The 19,182-nt window shown below is 40.1% G+C and overlaps 1 protein-coding gene across 1 annotated transcript in view; it reads right to left on the bottom strand.

The window, feature by feature from the left end:
- The window catches only part of LOC102775866 (GDNF family receptor alpha-4-like), a 75,486-nt gene that overhangs the window by 26,500 nt on the left and 29,804 nt on the right, over positions 1-19,182 (bottom strand). Inside the window, exons 2-4 of the mRNA XM_087845882.1 lie at positions 15,082-15,378; positions 7,653-7,724; positions 556-910 (exon numbers count right to left, since the gene is read on the bottom strand). Coding sequence (XP_087702008.1) covers positions 556-910; positions 7,653-7,724; positions 15,082-15,378 — 724 coding nt within the window. The remainder of the gene's footprint in view (positions 1-555; positions 911-7,652; positions 7,725-15,081; positions 15,379-19,182) is intronic.

The following is a 19,182-nucleotide window of genomic DNA, read 5'->3' as shown; positions in this document are numbered from 1 at the left end:
TCAGGTCCTATGTCAGATCTTTGCAGGATCCCCCCCCCCCCCTTTTTTTTTTTTTGTAAGGACATTTCATATACTGTCTATCTACTGTAGATAGGTTGTTTTACATCTGCTGCTGTTTTTGTCCTCTACTTGTCAAGGTTCCTCAGATTTTATTAAAATAATAGCTAATAGCACTTTGGGAATCAATTAGTTGGTGAAGAAATGTATTGAAGTGCTCAAAGACACTAACTAAAATGTTTCTTTGGTAATCATCTGTTATGTATAGACATCACTGGCTCATTCCTTTTCTTTGGTGACTGTTTTTGTTTGAAAAATACAGAGGTTAGCATTAAGTGGAAAAATACCTTCCTCTGAAAATGGTCAGGTTCAAGTACTGGACAGAAATATGCAAATACATCAATGGATGTCCAAAGAAAGGCTTCAGAAAGCCTGGGGAAATATTGCTCAAGATCACTTTAAAAATTACAAAATATTCTGGCTCACTGAAAGCAAAATATAAAGAAAGTAGGCGTGGCTCACAGTACTGTACATCTGCCTCTACGCTTTATGTCTAACCTGCAAAGGTCATCTCGGCGACAGAAGCTTTGCTGGTGGAGGCAGTTCAGTTGCAGACCTTCTTTGTCGTGGTAGGAGCAGGAGGGTACAATGGTTTTCCTTCTCCTCTCACCACACAAGGTATCAGTGCAGCGGCAGAACAGGACACCCAGGCTGTACTCTTCTGGCACCCGCTCCAGAAATCGACGTAATGATCGGTGGCATTTGTGTTGGTTACATCTGTTGGTACCAGGCATTGGCTTTGTGCAGGCTAGCACGTATTCTGATCGTAGGTTACCACACTTTTCGTACAAGCCACAGTCTTGTGCTGCCTTCAAGCACTGGTTCTCACCACCCAGTTGCATGAAAGATGAGGCTGGGGGGGTGTCAGAAGAATAGACCAAGAGAAGATATTCATTCCTAGGATTAGCATACTCTTTGACTACATTCCTCAACACATCAGTTCATACTAGAGCTGGGCGATAGAACAATAACGATATGTATTGCAAAATAACTTCTTCTCGATAGAAAAATGTAATTATTGCGATAGACCTCATCTCTTTTGTCCTCTTTAAAAAAAAAAAGAAGAACAGCCAATCCAAATTAACTAGCTCAGAGCCAAACCAATCACAGCTGCAGCGTCACGTCACGTGACTTGTTACGTACAGCACAAGTGCCAAGCCGCACATGTGTATTTGTTTTGGGAAGCAGCCAGCCGCCGTGCCGCCCGGGTAATGGAGGAAACGAGTGTGCCGACTAGAGAAAAATCAACCGAGCGTGACCGAAGGTTACCGAAGAGAAAACAGATGATGGTTCCAACGCCGGAGAGATTGTTGAACGGAAGAACCACAGAAGTTCGGTAGTGTGAAGGTATTTCTGGTATTTCAAGTCTGACAAAAACAGAGTAGCTCGCACTGTAAATGTGCCGAAAGCAAGTCTGGAAATACAATAAAGCGGTGCATGCTCAGTCTCTGACTGGAAGCGCTAATTCGTCATTCGGCTTTTGTCAGACTAAAGTAACTGTTAAAACTGTTTGAAAAGCTCAGCTATACAACAAGGAGAGATCGAGAATTTCCTTTTAGTTCTCAGTTTATTTGATATTGACAAAAGTTAGTCAATTGTGTCTGTTCTTCTGTAAAACAAACTAAGATTTATTTTTAGAATTAATATTTTGTTTCTAAGTGGAATTGACAATTTAGTCTGTTTTGTTTGTTCTGTTTTGAAACTTAAACGCTTTAGCGGCTGCCTTTTGTGTAGTTTGCAATATTTGCCTTTATTTATCTGAAACAGTCTCATGTTCCTTAAGTACATCTACCCTGTTGAACTTATTATGGGAAATACATATTTAAATCAAAACAAGCTGCTGATTATTTCACATTTTACTTGTGAGCAACGGCACATTTAAATCTTTCAAATATAGTTATTTGGCTTATATCGTGATATATATCGTTATCGCCTGAAATGAAAAAAACATATCGTGATATGAAAAATCTCATATCGCCCAGCTCTAGTTCATACCTGGGATTTTAAATCAGCACTTGTAATTGGATCTGGCTTCCAAGCACTTTTTGCAAAAACATGAAGGCTATATCATTTCTATTAGAGAACAAATATCAGAGTCCTGCACGGTTTTAACAAGCTTGATTCAGTACAGAAGCAAAACCATTACCTGAAACTATAATCCAAGCCTGGCCATTAGTGATCACACATTTAGGCCACACAGTAACTTGCATATATGGCCAGTAGATTTGCTAAATTAATGTCAAACTTTTTTGACTGCATAAAATATACCAAACAACAATGTAGTTTTGTAGTTTTGTAGTTTTGTGTGCTACTGAGCTGAATTTTATAGGCGGTTCCACATTGAAACAGTCAGCATGTCTGCATTGGCCAGGCTTGGTAATAGCAGCAACTGGTGCATGCATGTTGCTTTTGCTTAATCATATGTGATGGTAAAACACTTAAAAGCAAAGTGGGGAAAGGAAAAAAATAGCAGTTTTAGATTGACATTACAAAATGAAATAATACAGTTGGTAAAATGCATATTGAACATGTTATCAATTTTCAAAGTGAAAGTGTTTTCATTGCTCAGGAATGAAATGAAATGAAATGAATGAATGAATGAATGAATGAATGAATGAATGAATGAATGGAATTTTGCATGGTAAGTGTGCATCCAGGCCATGGCAGTTGAATACATTACTTATTGTTTTCTTTAAAACAATTGTAACTGGTGATTCCAGATTGTTCTGTACCTCTCAATAAGTGGTCCTGGGCTCTTGGACAATTCTGTTGATAATTCTTTTCACTCTTCTGTCTAAAACCTTGGCTACTGGTTGTGACCAGTTTATGGTGAAATGATGTTCTTCCCACGTCTGGGATATGGTCCAAGACTGCTCGACCTTCAGGAGTTTAGAAGTCCTTCTGTAGGCCTTAAGAGAGCCATTGTTTCGTTCTCTGTTTGCTGACAGATTTCAGCTGTGTCATGACTTTCCATGCCTTTTTATACCTCCCTTTCTTCATGTGTTCAAAACTTAATAATAATAATAATAATAATAATAATAATAATAATAATAATAGAAAGCACTTGGCACACTGTTGCCTCACAGTAAAATGGTCCTATATTCAGTGTTTGCCTTTCTGTGTGGAGTTTGCATGTTCTCCCTGTGGTTGCGTGGGTTCTCTCCGGGTACTCCGGCTTCCACCCACAGTCCAAAAACTTGCAGTTAAGCCCCTTTTCCATTCGTAACTACTCAGATTGACTCACCAGGGTTTTCCTTTATGTCATATTACCTGGTACCAGGTACTTTTTTAGTACCTGCTCGGCCGGGGTTCCAAGCAATCCAACCAGGAAAGCTTGAACGCTTGCTACTAAAATGTGACATGGCCACACTGCATGCCACCGATTTCCTGGTCAGTAGCGTCACTCGATGAGTCATGAGAGCGTCTCGTTCACAATAATTAAAAACGCCATTTTTGAAACTTGGGAACGAGGGAAATGGCTACAGAAAAACCGCAGTGATTACCCGAGTCTGAGGAAAAGCCACAGAACAAGCAGCAGGCACATTCTTGCCTCAACGTCCACCTTTGTTGTACCGTTCGTGTTGCATATTAATTAAATCACGAGGCACCCAGGCTATGACAACAAGCATTCACTCTGGGTTGTAATGGAAAACCAGTTGATCCGAGTCGTGGTGTTTCAATGTGTCTTTACCATTTCTTGAATTCTGAGATTTAGCAGATGGGGGAACCATCTGCAGCAAGTTTGTCAGGAGCTAAGCTAGAAGCGACCAAGGGTACCACATTCTGCTCTTCAGCAGTTAAACATACTACAATTTCAGTACTGCAAACTACCCAGTTTGTAATATAACTGTTGTCTAATATAAACCTTAAATTATTCTCATTTAATGAGCTTTTGAAAACATTTTAGAATAAGAAACATCCAGATAAATTCAGCAACGTCTCATGTACATATCCAATATCCGATTTAAAACCTTGGATAGATTAGAACATTATATATAAGCTTCAAATGTTTAGCTTATCAAACTTGCTGAGCAGTCTTTAACTTAGAAAATAATCTTCAAAGAACTCACACATTAATTTGTTTAAAGGTTACTGTGAATATGCTCCACTTCTGTAAAACTATCCAGATGCTGAAATAGCTTAAGCACAACTTCATATCTGAACATATCACATGTGATGAAAACACAGTTGCAGGCAGGATCGTGTGGTGGCTTAACTGTCTCTGTGGCATCAGAGACAAAGAAAATGAGAATGGAGCTCATAAAAATTAAAATTGCTTGACAATATTTTGTATTAAACTGCCAGTCAGATTTAATTGCTCATTAAATGAAGGTGCCTGAAGCCCAATCTAGATCATTCTGGGCTATTTTAACTGCTGCATATACACAAAATAAATGATAATACCCTATATATACTCATACCATATAAATAATACTTATTACTTTCCTACATTAAAGTTTTTCTAATTTGATTCAAATGAATTTAAGTGGTATCTAAAATTAATAAATAAAAATCAAATTACATTTACAGCTAGAGAAGACTATAACATCTGTTATTGGCACGAATCTTGCCTCTGATCCAAAGTTCTTTAATTTTCTGGTAACATTTTTGGTTTGGATACAGGATCCAAATACGACAAATGGATGACAGTCTGATTACCCACTGTCTGTGCAACACTGCAGGTGGACTTTTGAATGGGTTGATATCAGCATGCAGCGTAATGCTGCTTGGGAACATTTCAGTCTAACCTTGTTTCTCTTTTGTGATGCTAGGTCGCTGCAGAAATTTCTAAGTAGTATGTTGTTTTTATGGAGGAAAACTGGCCCAAAGTTCATTTTTGTGATGAGGGAAATTTAATTTAGCTAGTTCAGATGAGAAAAAAATATATTTGTGGGAAATCTGGGGAAAGATTTTGTGAAGTGAGAATGTGAAAGACATCAATCATTCTGGACCGGGAAGGAGTAGCGGTTTGGTCTCTTATTGATCTACATGGCAAGTTGAACAATAAAGTTTATCTTAAGCTCTGTCACAAACAAACAGCTTGTATCCACAGGCTGAACTGGAAGAACAACAGAGAGGCTGTACACAAACAGGGGATAAGCAGGTGCTTCAATGTGTGCAGCTAAACGATGTGTAATGTGTTCTGTGTAAGTTGGTGTGGTTACAACTACTGTAGCAAAAGAATTTCCCAAATATGGGATAAGTATTACTCATTTTTCATGTATATAAGATTGTCCTATGCTGTAAATTAATCACAGTAATTCTTCTCACTGAGTACTAGTACTCTTTAAAAAAATGACCCTCTGAATCTACAGCGGGTAAAATAAGTAGATAAATAACTTAGACTTAGATCCTCCCGCGCCGATCGGCGCATCAGGCAACAAGAGAACGCCATCGAACTCGGTCTATCGCGGCAGTTGTTGCTTCATCCCATGACAGTTCGACTGAACGTAAATCTTCAAGGAAAGTCCTCCTCCATGTTATTTTAGGTCTTCCTCGCCGTCTCTTTCCATTCTTCGGGTTCCACAGAACCGCGACACGGGCAGGTCTCGGGTCCGGTAGCCGAAGGATGTGAAATCTGAACCGACGCTTGGTGACTTGGACATGGAGCGGCTCTGCTCCCGCACGGCGATATACTTCTTCATTGGTAACACGATCCCGATATGTGATCTTGAGCAGCCGTCGAAGACAATGTTGTTGGAAGACGTCAAGATGGCGGTTGATCTTTGCAGTTGATTTCCAATTCTCCGCTGCATAAAGTGCCGTCGGTATAACGATGGTCTTCAGGAGCCGCAACTTGGTTGATAAAGGCAGTACGGGTTAGATAAATAACATAATATAGTTAATAATATATTTCTAACGATACTACTGACATGAAATTCTCATCAGATGTCGATAAAGTAAATAAAGGCCTACACTAACACAAAGAAAACAGAAAAAACAGAAAAATTTCAAGACTGATTGATTTCAAGAACTTCACAACCTTATCGTTCTAAAATATACTGATGGCATTGGTTATAAAATAATTTCTAAACTAATGAAGCTTCCAGTAAGCATTCTTGGGGCCATAATCCAGATGTGGAAAGAACATAATTTCACCAAAAACCAACCACAACCTGGCGCTCCTAGCAAGATCCAAGGACCACTTGTAGAAAGCTACAGAAAGACTTGGAATCGGCAGGTCCAATAATCTCAAAGAAAACAAGTAAACCTCCAGGGTGTCACCACACAAGATTCACTTCCTGAAAAAAAAACAGCATATTGAACCTTTTTTTAAATTCTAAATTTAACTCTTTGAATGCCATAAAATACACCATATCTGAGGCACTTGCTGGTCAAAAGGCACTTTATATGAACAGTGATGTTTGGAAGTAGGTACATCAAACTCTCCACCATTTGACCTTAGAACTGAAGAAGCTTCTCGGATGAGAGGTGAAACGTCTTCAAGTAACTCAAAGAAGTCCAGACGCTTTTCTTTGCAAGCTCTTTTGACTACGATGACCTGGATGACTGAGAACCTTCACAGACAAAGTGTGGGGTTGTTTTCCACCATCTGACACTTCATATAAGTGAAGGAAAGATGAATGTAAAAATGTACCAAGACATTCTTGATAAAAATTCTGATGCCATCTACCATGAAGATGAAAAAGGTGGTTTCAATTGGTTTCAGAGAAAGACGATAAAGCTCCTAGAATGGCCCAGACAAACATATGACCTGAATCCAATTGAAAATCTATGGAAAGAACTGAAGAACTGAGGTCATAGAAGGGACCCACCGAACTTTCAGGATTTGGAGACTGTTAAGGTGGAAGAATGGGCCAAAATCAGACCTGAGCAATGTTTGCACCTAGTTTCCCCATAAAAGGCGTCTTGAATTGATTACCAATAAAGGCTTTTGTACTGTGTATTAAACAACTCTCAGTAAGCATGTTCATTTCTCACTATAGCACTTCATTTAATTTATGGACCTCTATGGTTTGATTTCTTTGAATGTGTGGATTAGATGGGCTGTTACCAACATCAGATTTCATAGCAGCTTTAGAAATATATCTACTTGGAACATGTTCAATACTTATTTTACCCGGAGTAGGCTGGGATTCCTCCCCTGGGAACCTTGAGTATGTTTCTTATCAGTGTTATAGCTACCTCTTAGCTTGAGACATTTGACAGTTTATGCTCTTTTGGATATGTCCAAAAGTAATCACCAGTTTTTTAGGATAACAATAAATGCCTGTTGCGTGGACAGGCATTTATTGGGACATTAGATGCTGGGACATTTCTGGATAAAAGAAAATATGCAGCTGAACAAAGGAGACCGACCTAACACCACTAATGTGAGTGCACACCGAAAACCCTTATGGTGAAAATATTGTTGATGTAAATGGACTTAGAAAAGCAGAGATTAGAAAAAACCAATAAAAGATCAGTGTCACTACATGATATTGATTGATATATACTTAACAACATCTCTGAGGCTTAGTGATCCATTGATCTGCTTCACTGCTATAGACATCTATGTCATTAAAAACTCAATGTGGTTAATCGTGAAAAAAAAGACTGCACAAGTGACCATGTGCTATCAGTGTGTGTTTTACCTGCCACTAACGAAGCCATGTGTGTATCCACAAGCATGTCATCATATGGAGATATTTCCAGCTCCTCCTCCCCTGGGGACAAAGGAACACACAAACATTAGCAAACCTATCTGTCTGTTTATGATAAGGCAAACATATTTAACCTCGTAGGACCTGCGTTCACATATGTGGACATCACATTTTTGTTTATTTAGACCCAAATACTCAATTTTGCTCTACATGGGCCTGATATCCACTTACGAGGACATTATTCTACCACTGTTCTATCAAAATTTTAAACGAATATCCTCATTTGTGGCTCTCATTTAGAGACAAAAATTGGGTAAAAATCTGGTAATTCTTTGTTTTTACATTCATCGGGCCCCAATCAGCCCAAATATCAAAGAGAAATTAAAAATGCTGCTGTGGAAGAGTTCGGGTCTTAGGAGGTTAAAAGAAAACTTGGGTAATGCATGGAAATGATATCGGAATTCCCCACTTATATTCACACATCTGTTTTCATTATTAAAGGATTTAATTAATTACAGATTCCCAAGGAAAGAAATTGGCTCATGCTTGCTGATTGGTTTTAGGTTAACTCTGAGGTTGTTCAGTTTAACCGAAGTGCCACAGTCCTACACCATTACTTCAAATTCACTTAGAAACAGTCCTAAGTCAAAAAGAGACCAACTGACCTGGGAACACCATTAACCATGATGTTTATCCAGGGCCAGGTCACAGAAGCAGAAAAACCTAGACTCGCCCTCTCCAGCCACCTTCTCCCGCTCACGCTCATCCATCCAATTCATTATTCTCATGCCAGCTGAGAGATCTGACCGGTTTGTCAGGAGTCTACACGGACTCCTCATGGCAAAGTCTGAAAAGCCAGGGTTTAGGCCACCAGGGCCTCCACCTTTGACTGCTGTCTTGCGCACATCACAGCCAACCCCTGTGGCACCTACTGTGAGCCTGCAGGAGGGCAGGCCCATTTTTCCTTTTCAGGCTCAGCCAAAAGAACGAGCCATTGGGCGCTCTCCCACGTACTCCCTCACCGGGCCTGGTTCCAGGATGGAAGCCAGTTTACTCTGTATCAGGCAGGGTAAAATAGACCGGTGCTATTTTCTGCGCTAACAGGAAAAACACTTCAAATGTTAGTTTTCACGGCAGCTGGTTAATATTAACAATTGTAGGCCTGATGATAATATGGGGATGAAATAAACATATCTGACACAAACAGAACACAAGGCGATGAAAGGCAATATGACATAATGTGGTGTAATGTAATGTACATATAATATGCATTATAATGTTTCATGAAGATGTAGGTGGTTCACTGAAGAAATACAAACTGACGGTTTTATATTAAGTAACACTGAAGGGCTTTTTTTAGACTGTTGGTCTCCCTGTTGCAATTGGCTGGGATGTGAAGGGGAAATGAATGAAAGGGAAGAAGAACACAACAGCCTCTGAAGATGTTGACACAATTCGCTTGGTTTAAGAGGGGTAACTTATAACAGAGATTAATAACAATTATCAATGTGTGTGAATGTTTGTTAAGTCCCACTTCAGAGAAGAGTACTGCAGTGGAGAACTGTTTCCAGGTGAGACCTAAGCAGCTAGCACAGATTGCTTGTCTGCTCCATGGGCTCAACTATAAAGAACTTTTGGTGGACTGAATGCTGTTACAGAGCTGCAAGCATAGAGGTACACGCTATCATCACGAGGAAGCAAGAGACGTGAGTCCATTTGGGATTGGTAAGTCCTGCCTGATAAAAGCTGAAAATAACAGGTATCACAACCAGAGATGGGCAGTAACGTGTTACTGTAATCCGATTACTTTTTTCAAGTAACGAGTAAAGTAAGGGATTACTATTGCAAAAAAGGTAATTAGATTACTGTTACTTTCCCGTAGGAACACTGCGTTACTGCGTTACTAAAACCGTGATTTTTTGCGAGAATGTCTCATGACAGTGACGTAAGCGAGTGCGACGTTCGTGACAACAGCTGTGTGCAGATCAACAATGGATCATATATCGAGTGCAGAGAGAGTATGAGCGTGCAGCGTTTAAAGCGTGGAAGTACTGACCTTACTTTGAGTTTGATTCCATAAAAAGTGACAAAAACATTAGTGTCCGTTGTGCGTGGGAAGAAAACTTCTTTTTACAGCGAAAAAACCCCTAAACTTCCAAACAAGCACCGAGTAGCTACGACGTAATGGGAAACTCACAGAGAAACTCGCGGATTCTTCCACTGGAATGTGCAGAAAAAAGGTTTAAATGTTAAACAAATTTCTTCCAGTCAGAGAATGTTGAGATGTTGATGTTCAGACATTCTGGCAGAGGACATGTGGAGACCAATCTACATGCTTTAATTGATGTATCCAAATTTTACCAAAACTATGTTTTTTATTTTGGGTGAAGAAAAAGAAAAACACAAACAAGAAGAGCCAAAAGCAACCCTCTAGAGTCTATAGAGATCATCTGACAGTGAATTAGACTCAATCTCAGAACAAAAGCAGGGATGGAGAGGGAATTAGGGACAGGTGCCCAGGACAACAGCGATTTGATTCAACTTCCAGAGAAAACCAACACCTATCACACTGGTGAACATCCCTGGTTTGGACATCAAGGTCATGAACAGGTATGAATTCCTGTGTGTTCACCTTAACAGTGAACGGCACTGGTCACATGACACTCATGGGCAGTTCACTGTGTCGTAACAAGTCTTCAGCTTTTATCTGGTTGCCTGCTGGGCAAGTGGCAGCACAGAGGGGTAAAGGAAAAGGCTTGTGAGGCTCCTGACTGAGAGAAGAAGATTGGTGCAGAAGGGCAGCTCTGTCTGGCCAGCTCCCAAAACTCTAAATAGCAGATGTGTGGAGGAGGATGTTAGCCGGGCTAATGTGCATTATGGACAACACCTCTTACTCCTGGCACGAGACTGTTAGAGCCACAGTGCTATTGTGTCCTGACAGCATTCAGACTATATGATACATGATAGATGATAGTTCTGTTTATTATTCATTTTTGTGTATTGTGATTGACTATGTGCTTCACATGTAAGATCGATTGGTTTTAGAACTTAAGAGCCTTCTATGATGAAGGTGAAACGTCTCTGAGAAACATACCAGAAGGCAAAATTCTAGAAATGCTTGTCCCCAACAATTTTGGACATATGTCCCTGAAAAACTGTCATGGAAATGCAGCTAAAGAAATTGAAATCTGAATTTCCTCATTGGTCTAAGTTCGCACTCAAAGACATGCCTCTACTGTTCCTGTTGCTGTATCAGCAGACCTGCATCTAAGCCCTATTACCACAGTATGCTTCTCACCACATTTTGGACCTGGCTCTGGGGCTCACAGACACTTTGCTACCCAGCCAATCATAAAAAAACTGCCCATCTGCATCAGGGCTCCTCATCCTGATGCAGACAGGACATCACCAATCCTTTGCTATTTCGCCTTTTCAGGCGGAAGAGGGCTACTGTCTCTCTGCTTCTCACCCTGGTCAGAACCTGCCTCTTCACCTAAGTCTGAGGACATCAAGGTGCTAATGATGCTGAGTTTTCTGTTTATGAGTCTTCAGTAAGCTTGGTGGTTCGATCCCAGTATGCTCCAGTCTACATGCCAAGTGTCCTTGGGTAAAATACTAACCATGCTGCTCTCCAATGCATCCATCAGAGTATGAATGCATGTGAATCTTAGATAGGAACCACTTAGAAACAGCGTATTTCAGTCATCCATGGGTGAATGTGCTTTGAGTGGTCAGATAGAGTAGAAAAGCGCTAAATAAGAACCAGTACATTTACTTTCCCGAGCAGCAGATATAAAAAGTGAATTTTTAGCCTGTTAATATAAAGACTGGGTTCAATGTGCCCACTAGCAGAACTTCCCTGCTGAACCATTGTGCGGCACGACTGAAGTTTGTGTTACTGAAACTTTTGGTATTAAGACTGAGTTTTCTGAATTTAGCATTTTTTTTATTAACTTCTGTCTCTCTTCCACAGCATGTCTTTATCCTGTCTTCCTTCTCTCACCCCAACCAATCACAGCAGATGGCCCCGCCCCTCTCTGAGCCTGGTTCTGCTGGAGGTTTCTTCCTGTTAAAAGGGAGTTTTTCCTTCCCACTGTCGCCAAAGTGCTAGGGCTAGTGCTATGGTTGTTGGGCTTTTCTCTGTAGGCTCTACCTTACAATATAAAGCACCTTGATGCAACTGTTGTTGTGATTTGGCGCTGTATAAATAAAACTAAAATTGAATAATTCCTGTGGCCACAAACACAACAGGTGGTGAAAGATTATATAATGCAATGTGATGTATATAATTTCTAATTAATTATCATATTTTATGAAGACATAGGTTGTTCATTGAGAAATTTGACTATTGTGGAAACTTGAAATGATTTGACATTAACATCGAAGGTAACTGAGGTTTTTTTGTTTGTGTGTTTGTTTTGAGTGGTCACATCTGCTGACCCTCTACCTACTTTGCTATGGCAAGCTCAGAGACTTCGAATGGTTCCTCTACAGGAACTGTGCAAGCCCAAGGAGACTGCGTGCCCTGCTGAGCAGTCAGTCAGCAGCATATTTAGTGATGACACCTCAGATGTCCCTTTAGGGTTGACACATATACTAATTGGTGTTCTCATCTTACCCCACATACAACACATCACTCAACATGTGTGGTCTACGCATCCATTATTTTATCAACTATAGAAGCACAACCATGAAAGTCATTTCCCTTCATCACATTACTGCTCTTTTAGTCTTCTTGATGTTTCTTGTACTGAATCATATTGTACACTTAACCTTTCATTGAAATCAGCCAATAACACATCCCTCTGTCATATAAAATCTCATCAATATGGACAAAATAAATGACAAGATATGACCGACACATCCAAAGTGATCATGAGCCCATGTTATTAAAAGCTACTTCTGTCCACTTGTAAAAGCCATTAGCAGAGCTGTAATTGACCAGTGGACCAGGCGCTTGTCCCTGCAAATTATTTAAGCGCATTCCAAAGTACAAGTTCAATCAAAAATGTAATGGCATGTAAAGTGTTTATGTATGTAAATCCTTTTCCAGGCTATATATTTATGGTAATGACATGCTAGAGCAGCCTAGTAGCATAGGGAACTGAAGAGTGTAATTACACTAATGCTCCACTGACTAATAGGCCACAGGGGAGGTGGAGTCCGTAGGCTTGTGTTAGCTCACTTACTGATGCACAAATCCCACCAGCATAGACGATAGACTCCTGTGACTCTGTGTGTTCAGACTGAGGAGTCTTTAGCAGGGTTTCATTTGTACACAAGACTGGTTTGGGATTATGACAAGTTTGTTGGTTAAAAAAGAGATTCTGTCTTGAATAAAAGGGCTAAAATTAGCAGTGACTGAATATAGAGTAGTCACTAGAAAGTCTTTTTATAATATAAGAAAGTACATAGATGCATATGGTTGCCTGTGTAAAAAAAAGGGGAAAAAAGTATCAACAGTGTGTCAAAATACTGCTGCTAATGATCTTCTGTGTAACCTGTCAGAAACAAGGATGTAGGTGCTGTTATTTGGTTCGTGAGCATAAAATCTTGAGGCATAATGTTGATGAGTAGACTCTACCACACACAGATATATTGAAAACTGTAATATCTGACAATTATACCTACAATGTAGATTCAATCATTACATACAAAATGTGTAGCGAATGTGATATAATAGTAGCTTCTATATCACATTTGCCTTCCACACTGGCATGCCTCCACTATACCTAATATATATGTCATACAGAAATAATAAAGCACAAGCTTTAAATATACTTGAGACTTTTGAAGTATAAGATAGCCTTTAAAACAGCACATACTATATTTTATGAATGTGAATGGAAACATTACAAACAGTGCATGCAGGGGCAATTCTCTACTGTGGCAACACCACAAACCTGTATAAATACATGAAAGGCCAGGAAAAAAATAAAAGCTTTTTCTTGGAAACAGCAGGAAAAGAAACAATAACAAGAAATTCCACAGACAGACCCCGACCGCCAGCGTAGTGACAGATGCCACTGCTCCAGTCCTTCCAGAAAGAGAATATCCAGGTAGCTCATATAGTGGTCAAAGTAATCTCTTAGTAAATGAACTGATGCTTTTATAGCACTTTTCTACTCTCCCAGAGCACTCGTCGCGCTTTATACCACATGCCACACTCACACAAGCACTTTCTTCTATGCTTTAAGGGCTTCAGCTAACATTCACACACATTCATTTCTGAAGCATTTCAATGGATGCATCAAAGAGCAACTTGGGGTTAATGTCTTCACCAAGGACCCCTGGCTCCCCCATGCAGACTGGGGGAGCCAATCAGTAGATGACCTGCTGTACCTCCTGAGCTACAGCCATCCCATTAACTCGTCTGAGGGCACTGCTGGGACATTAGTCATGATTCAGGTTGTTCTTTCAACATTACTTAGTGTCACTGATCATCACAGCTGTTACTTTAACAAACTGATAACTGTTTTAGACTATATTCACAGACCCATCCATCTATTCTTTTCCACTTGTCCTTATCAGGGTCACGGGGGGGCTGAAGCCTACCCCGGCAGGCAATATAGAATCACCAAATAGCCTAACCCCATTAACTGCATGTCTTTGGATTGTGGGAGGAAGGCAGAGTACCAGGAGAGAACCCACATAAACACAGGGAGGACATGCAAAAAGGCCTGGTGGTGGAGTCAAACTCCATTGCTGTGAGCAACAGTGCTAAACACTGCACCACCATGGTGCCCTATATTGAGACATTTAAATTATATATTCAGCCCACTGAATTGTGTTAAATAAGTTCCAGCGTGTCTTGGGTCTGCCCTAGGGCCTCCTCCCAGTGGGACATGCCCGGAAAACCCCAGGAGGCATCCTTATCAGATACCTGAACCACCTCAGCCTGCTCCTTATATTTTTTATTAAATCTAATAAAATTAATTTATTGGATTTGAAAATATATACCTCAAACATGAACCATGAAACATGTCTGAATATATTAACCCTTTATGTTGACTGTTTATCTTATTTATAAAATACATTTAAACTGGTATAACACCAAGTTCCAGGTCTCAGAAAAACCCAAAATATTTGATAAGCTAAAAGGTATTTTTTAATGTGTAAATTATTTAAAATGCATTCAGGTCATTAAATTTTAAATTAAGTGGTAATGATTCATCTCATAAATCTTCTCCTCTAAACAGAACTATAAGTATCGCTGTTGGTATCTGCAGTACTGGTCTTGTGTTTACTTGCTATTGATACCAAAATACGTAGTTTCACTCAACACTATCAGCTTCAGCTGGATTAGTCAGTCATACTTTTAAACTGAAATGACCACACCCCTAACTTTAAACCTTATGCTATCCAAAGCGTTTAGTTGAGTTTTAGATATACACCTCCAACACGATCCAACCACACTGACCTGGCAGCAGGCGAACCCTCCAGTATATGCGCAGGCACAGCTCCTCCTTACGGAAACCACGCTGACATTTGCAGGTCAGTAGAGAGGGGTGTTTGGCTAGCAGGGCATCCCGCCTCTCCACGCACTCAGATGCCAACTGTTCTGCCTGCGGGGACACCGCTGCTTCTTCTGCACATAGCTCCAAGCCTCGATACAACGCCTCGCACGTGGGTTCAACGGAGCACACACGATGAGCTTCAACACAGTCGATGGTGGGGGCAGGGAAGTTAAAGATGGATGCTGAGGATGGCAACACACCTAGGAAAGCAAAAAAGTTAACATCAGATACACTGCATTATTATGCCGTGACAAGGTCTTAGAGAAAATACTTACAGCGTATACATATAGTGACTTGCATAGCCAGCAAACTATTGCAGCTAAGATAAGATAAGATAAATGTTAGCTTTACTGTTTGCACTGCTGTATGTTACGGAGCCCTGCAGGGGACATGGGAGAAAAAAAATCAAGAGGGACTTTTGCGAGATCTCGCAAAACAAACTCGGGATCTCGCAAAACTTTTGCGAGATCTCGCAAAAGTTGAATTCCAACAATGGCGGCAGCTACTTAGTTGTAATATTCCTCTTTCTGGGTCACAAAATACACTTTTAAGATATTTTGAGGTGTGAATGTAGTTGTGTAAACGTCAGATACCTGCTCGGTTTACAAGACATCACATATTTGCAAAAGTGCTCCGACGTTTTCGGAGATCTGACACCCACTAGCTCGAAGCTAACAGGAGATCGAGACCTACTACAGCCGGGAGGAACACCACATCGTGCCTCGACCTCCCAGTCGGCTTCGAGCTGGCGGCCTCCGAAGAATGCGGCTAAAACTTTTGCGAGATCTCGCAAAACCTAGATCCCGCAAAAGTTTTTGCGAGATCTCGCAAAAGTCCGTCTTAATTTTTTTTCTCCCATGTCCCCTGCGGGGCTCCGTAGTATGTTTACTCTTTTGTGGAGCACAACTTTTTCTGATAGAGAATAAAATGTTGGCGCACCACAGCTAATAAGCAACAGCACCTTCTTCTGGACTCAGTCACTGGCTTTCTGCACCCTCATAGGTCCATACTCTCAAGATAGAAATGTATTTTCCGCACTATAATGCCTATGCTTTCACTTTCATATTAGTGCATCAGTGCGCCTTATGTATGAATTCTGGTTGTGAGATCTCGCAAAACATTTGCGAGATCTCGCAAAAGTCCGTCTTAATTTTTTTTCTCCCATGTCCCCTGCGGGGCTCCATAAAAATATTTTGAAACTCTGTTGTGCGTAATAATTTGGAACAGTGCGTTTTACGATTTTTATTTGTGAAAAACACTGTTTTCATTGGGAGGTTTGTTCAGTAACATTTCAATTATAGTCTAATGGTTGATGACTCAAAAATTATGCTGACTGTCATTTGAATTGACTATTTAGGAAAATCAGACAAAAATATCACTTACATAATAATTTGGAACTTGGTGTACGTTCCCTCTGTCACCATGTCAGCTATGTCATAGTCTGTGTCTGTGCATACGTGTCGTATTTCCTGTTTCACTTTGACAGTCTTGTGCGCTTGGTCAGTGTATCTAGTTTTGCCTTCCCTCATCTCATTATGTTTGATTTGTCCCAGCTGTGTTTCCTCCTGTTCCCCATGCTCCCGTGATCCTACCTGTGTATTTCAGTCCTCAGTCTTCCCCTGCTTGTCACGTCGTGCTGTGTTTTCTCCTCTCATGTTCCTGAAAATATTCTAGCTCCTGGTCCTGGTTTGTTTCCTTCCTTGAGTTTCTTAGTCTCCAGGTTCCAGTGCCCAGTTTAGTTTCTAGTTTTTGGTTTGTTTTTGTAAAAGTCTATTTCTTATAAAGAGTTTTTCCCAGCAATAAAGCTGCGCTTTAAGTTTAACTTTCTGTTTCTGAGTCCTGCGTTTAGGTACTTCATCTTGCCTGCCACACAGCACAGAAGCATCACAGCAAAATTGCCATTGTGTCAAAATAACTGAGGATGGAACACAGAAAAATATTTCTTTTGTAGCATATAACTCCTTTGAAAATATGCAGCAGTAGACCAAAAACTGAAGAAAACCATAAATTAACATGTGTACATTACCTGTTTCACCAAAGTGAAACAGAGCAAAGTTACAGAGGTTGCATTAGAGACATAGCTAAGCGTTTTGCAATTTGGCACCAAGTTCGTAGGTACTGAATAGCAGAAATTAGGCTTTTTAGTTAGAGGTAATTTTTTCCAAATAAATAATCAAAATAAAATAGCGATTTATGAAAGGACTTTGTTTGTCCCCCGTTCATCCATTGTTGGGTGAACAGGGGAGTCTGCACTTTGTATTTTCATCTTCTTCTTTTTTCAGTTTCTGTAAATGTCCATATTTAAATAGCAGGCCTGGCGGCCTAGGAAACCTTATTTTCCCCCTTCATCACCCAGTACCTCCAGTTCACACTAGAGCGGGACGCAGCCAACTGTAAGGCAGCATGAATGAGAATTAGAACATCCAAGGCTAAGTCCTTGGTCCTCATACACCAACTTTAACCCTTAATGAGGACACATACACAGTCTTTCTATTACTTTTTAATATGAACAGAAAGCTGACCGCAAAAAGCAAAGTTAGAAACCAGCTCAAAGAGACTTCAAAGAGATCACCACATCGATTCTACTGTAGAAACATGAACGGATAGCAATGGAAGCTTGAAGTCTAACTGCTCATCAGTTATCTACCATCTATTATCTAGTTGTCTGTTGAAGATTTGCAGCCATCTGCATAGAAAGAATGCTAACACGAAGCTAGCCAAGAAACCACAGTGACAATAAAGCTGGGTGAATGCCAACCCCAGTTCAGCAGCTAAAGTTTGGAAGCAGTATAATTGGTTTGTTTGTGTCCATGATCCAGTTTGCACCAATGTGCTCTTATCCTTTTGTGGAATAAAAGTAAAATTAAATGTCCATATGTTTACTCCTCAAAAGCTGTGCTGTCGTACCACCCTACGATTTTAACTGTGGGCCGTAAAAAAACAAACAAAGGGTTCAAAACAGAAAACTGAAGAACGTGTACAAAAGTAACAACATAATTGTTACTGTAATGTGATTACTGAATGTAGTACAATAGTGCATTACATTACTGCATACTGAAAAATGTAATGTGAACTAGCTGTCTGTTTGACAAACATTTGGATTAGGGCTGTGCGATATGACCAAAACCTCATCTCCCGATATAAGACATCTATCGTCTGATAACGATATAAGTCACAAAAATGTAACATTTTCTGTAAATTCTGTGAATCTCGGGCAGCTCGACTTGCGTGAAGTGTTTCCAGCTGTGCGTCATGTAGCTGGAGTCGAGTGTTTTAACCGATGCATGAAACGATACATTTTTAGACATAAGTTGTAACGGCGCCGTTTTCTTTGTGAGTATTTATTACACGGCGTGCTGCGGGGAAAAGCCTGTTCTAACGTTTGAGTCTAAGCTTTATTTTTTAGCATCTGGCGTCTTTTTTACTTCTCATCCGTAAATAATCTGCTCTTTCACGTGATTCAGTTTATTTTGAAAAGTCTCAACAGGATCTTGAGCTTTATTGTGAAAGGTTTATGTGGAACATAAACAAGCAGACACGCGATGCTGTTATCGTTGTTGTTGCTAACGACAACACATAAAAACAGGCGCTTGTCCATCTGTAGTGTGGTTATATTAAATATAAGAGAAAGAGAGAACTTTAAGAAATTAATAATAACTACAGTGACATCAAAACTATGAAAAAATATTACCGTAAACAGTTTATTTTGCGACACCACGAAACAAACGATAGCGTAAAATGAAACGATAGACGTTTTTATATCGTCATCCGATATATATCGTTATATTGAACAGCCCTAATTTGGATATTCATTTCATATTAATGTTGTTGCAAAGTTTGAGGCTTTTATTTCTGAGTTGACTGCTTTTCTGGGTGCTCCACGTGGGTAAAAAAATTCTGCATAATAATTTTGGCTTTGGAGTGCAGTCTAAAAGTGAACTAGCACAAATTCTGTCTGCTGTGCTTTAACATCTCAGACAAACCACACCACAGTCAAGCTGAAA

The sequence above is a fragment of the Neolamprologus brichardi genome, chromosome 2, assembly GCF_056152115.1.
Source record: "Neolamprologus brichardi isolate AB-2024 chromosome 2, ASM5615211v1, whole genome shotgun sequence".
Lineage (NCBI taxonomy): Eukaryota > Metazoa > Chordata > Actinopteri > Cichliformes > Cichlidae > Neolamprologus > Neolamprologus brichardi.
This window is presented reverse-complemented; position numbering and strand designations above follow the sequence as displayed.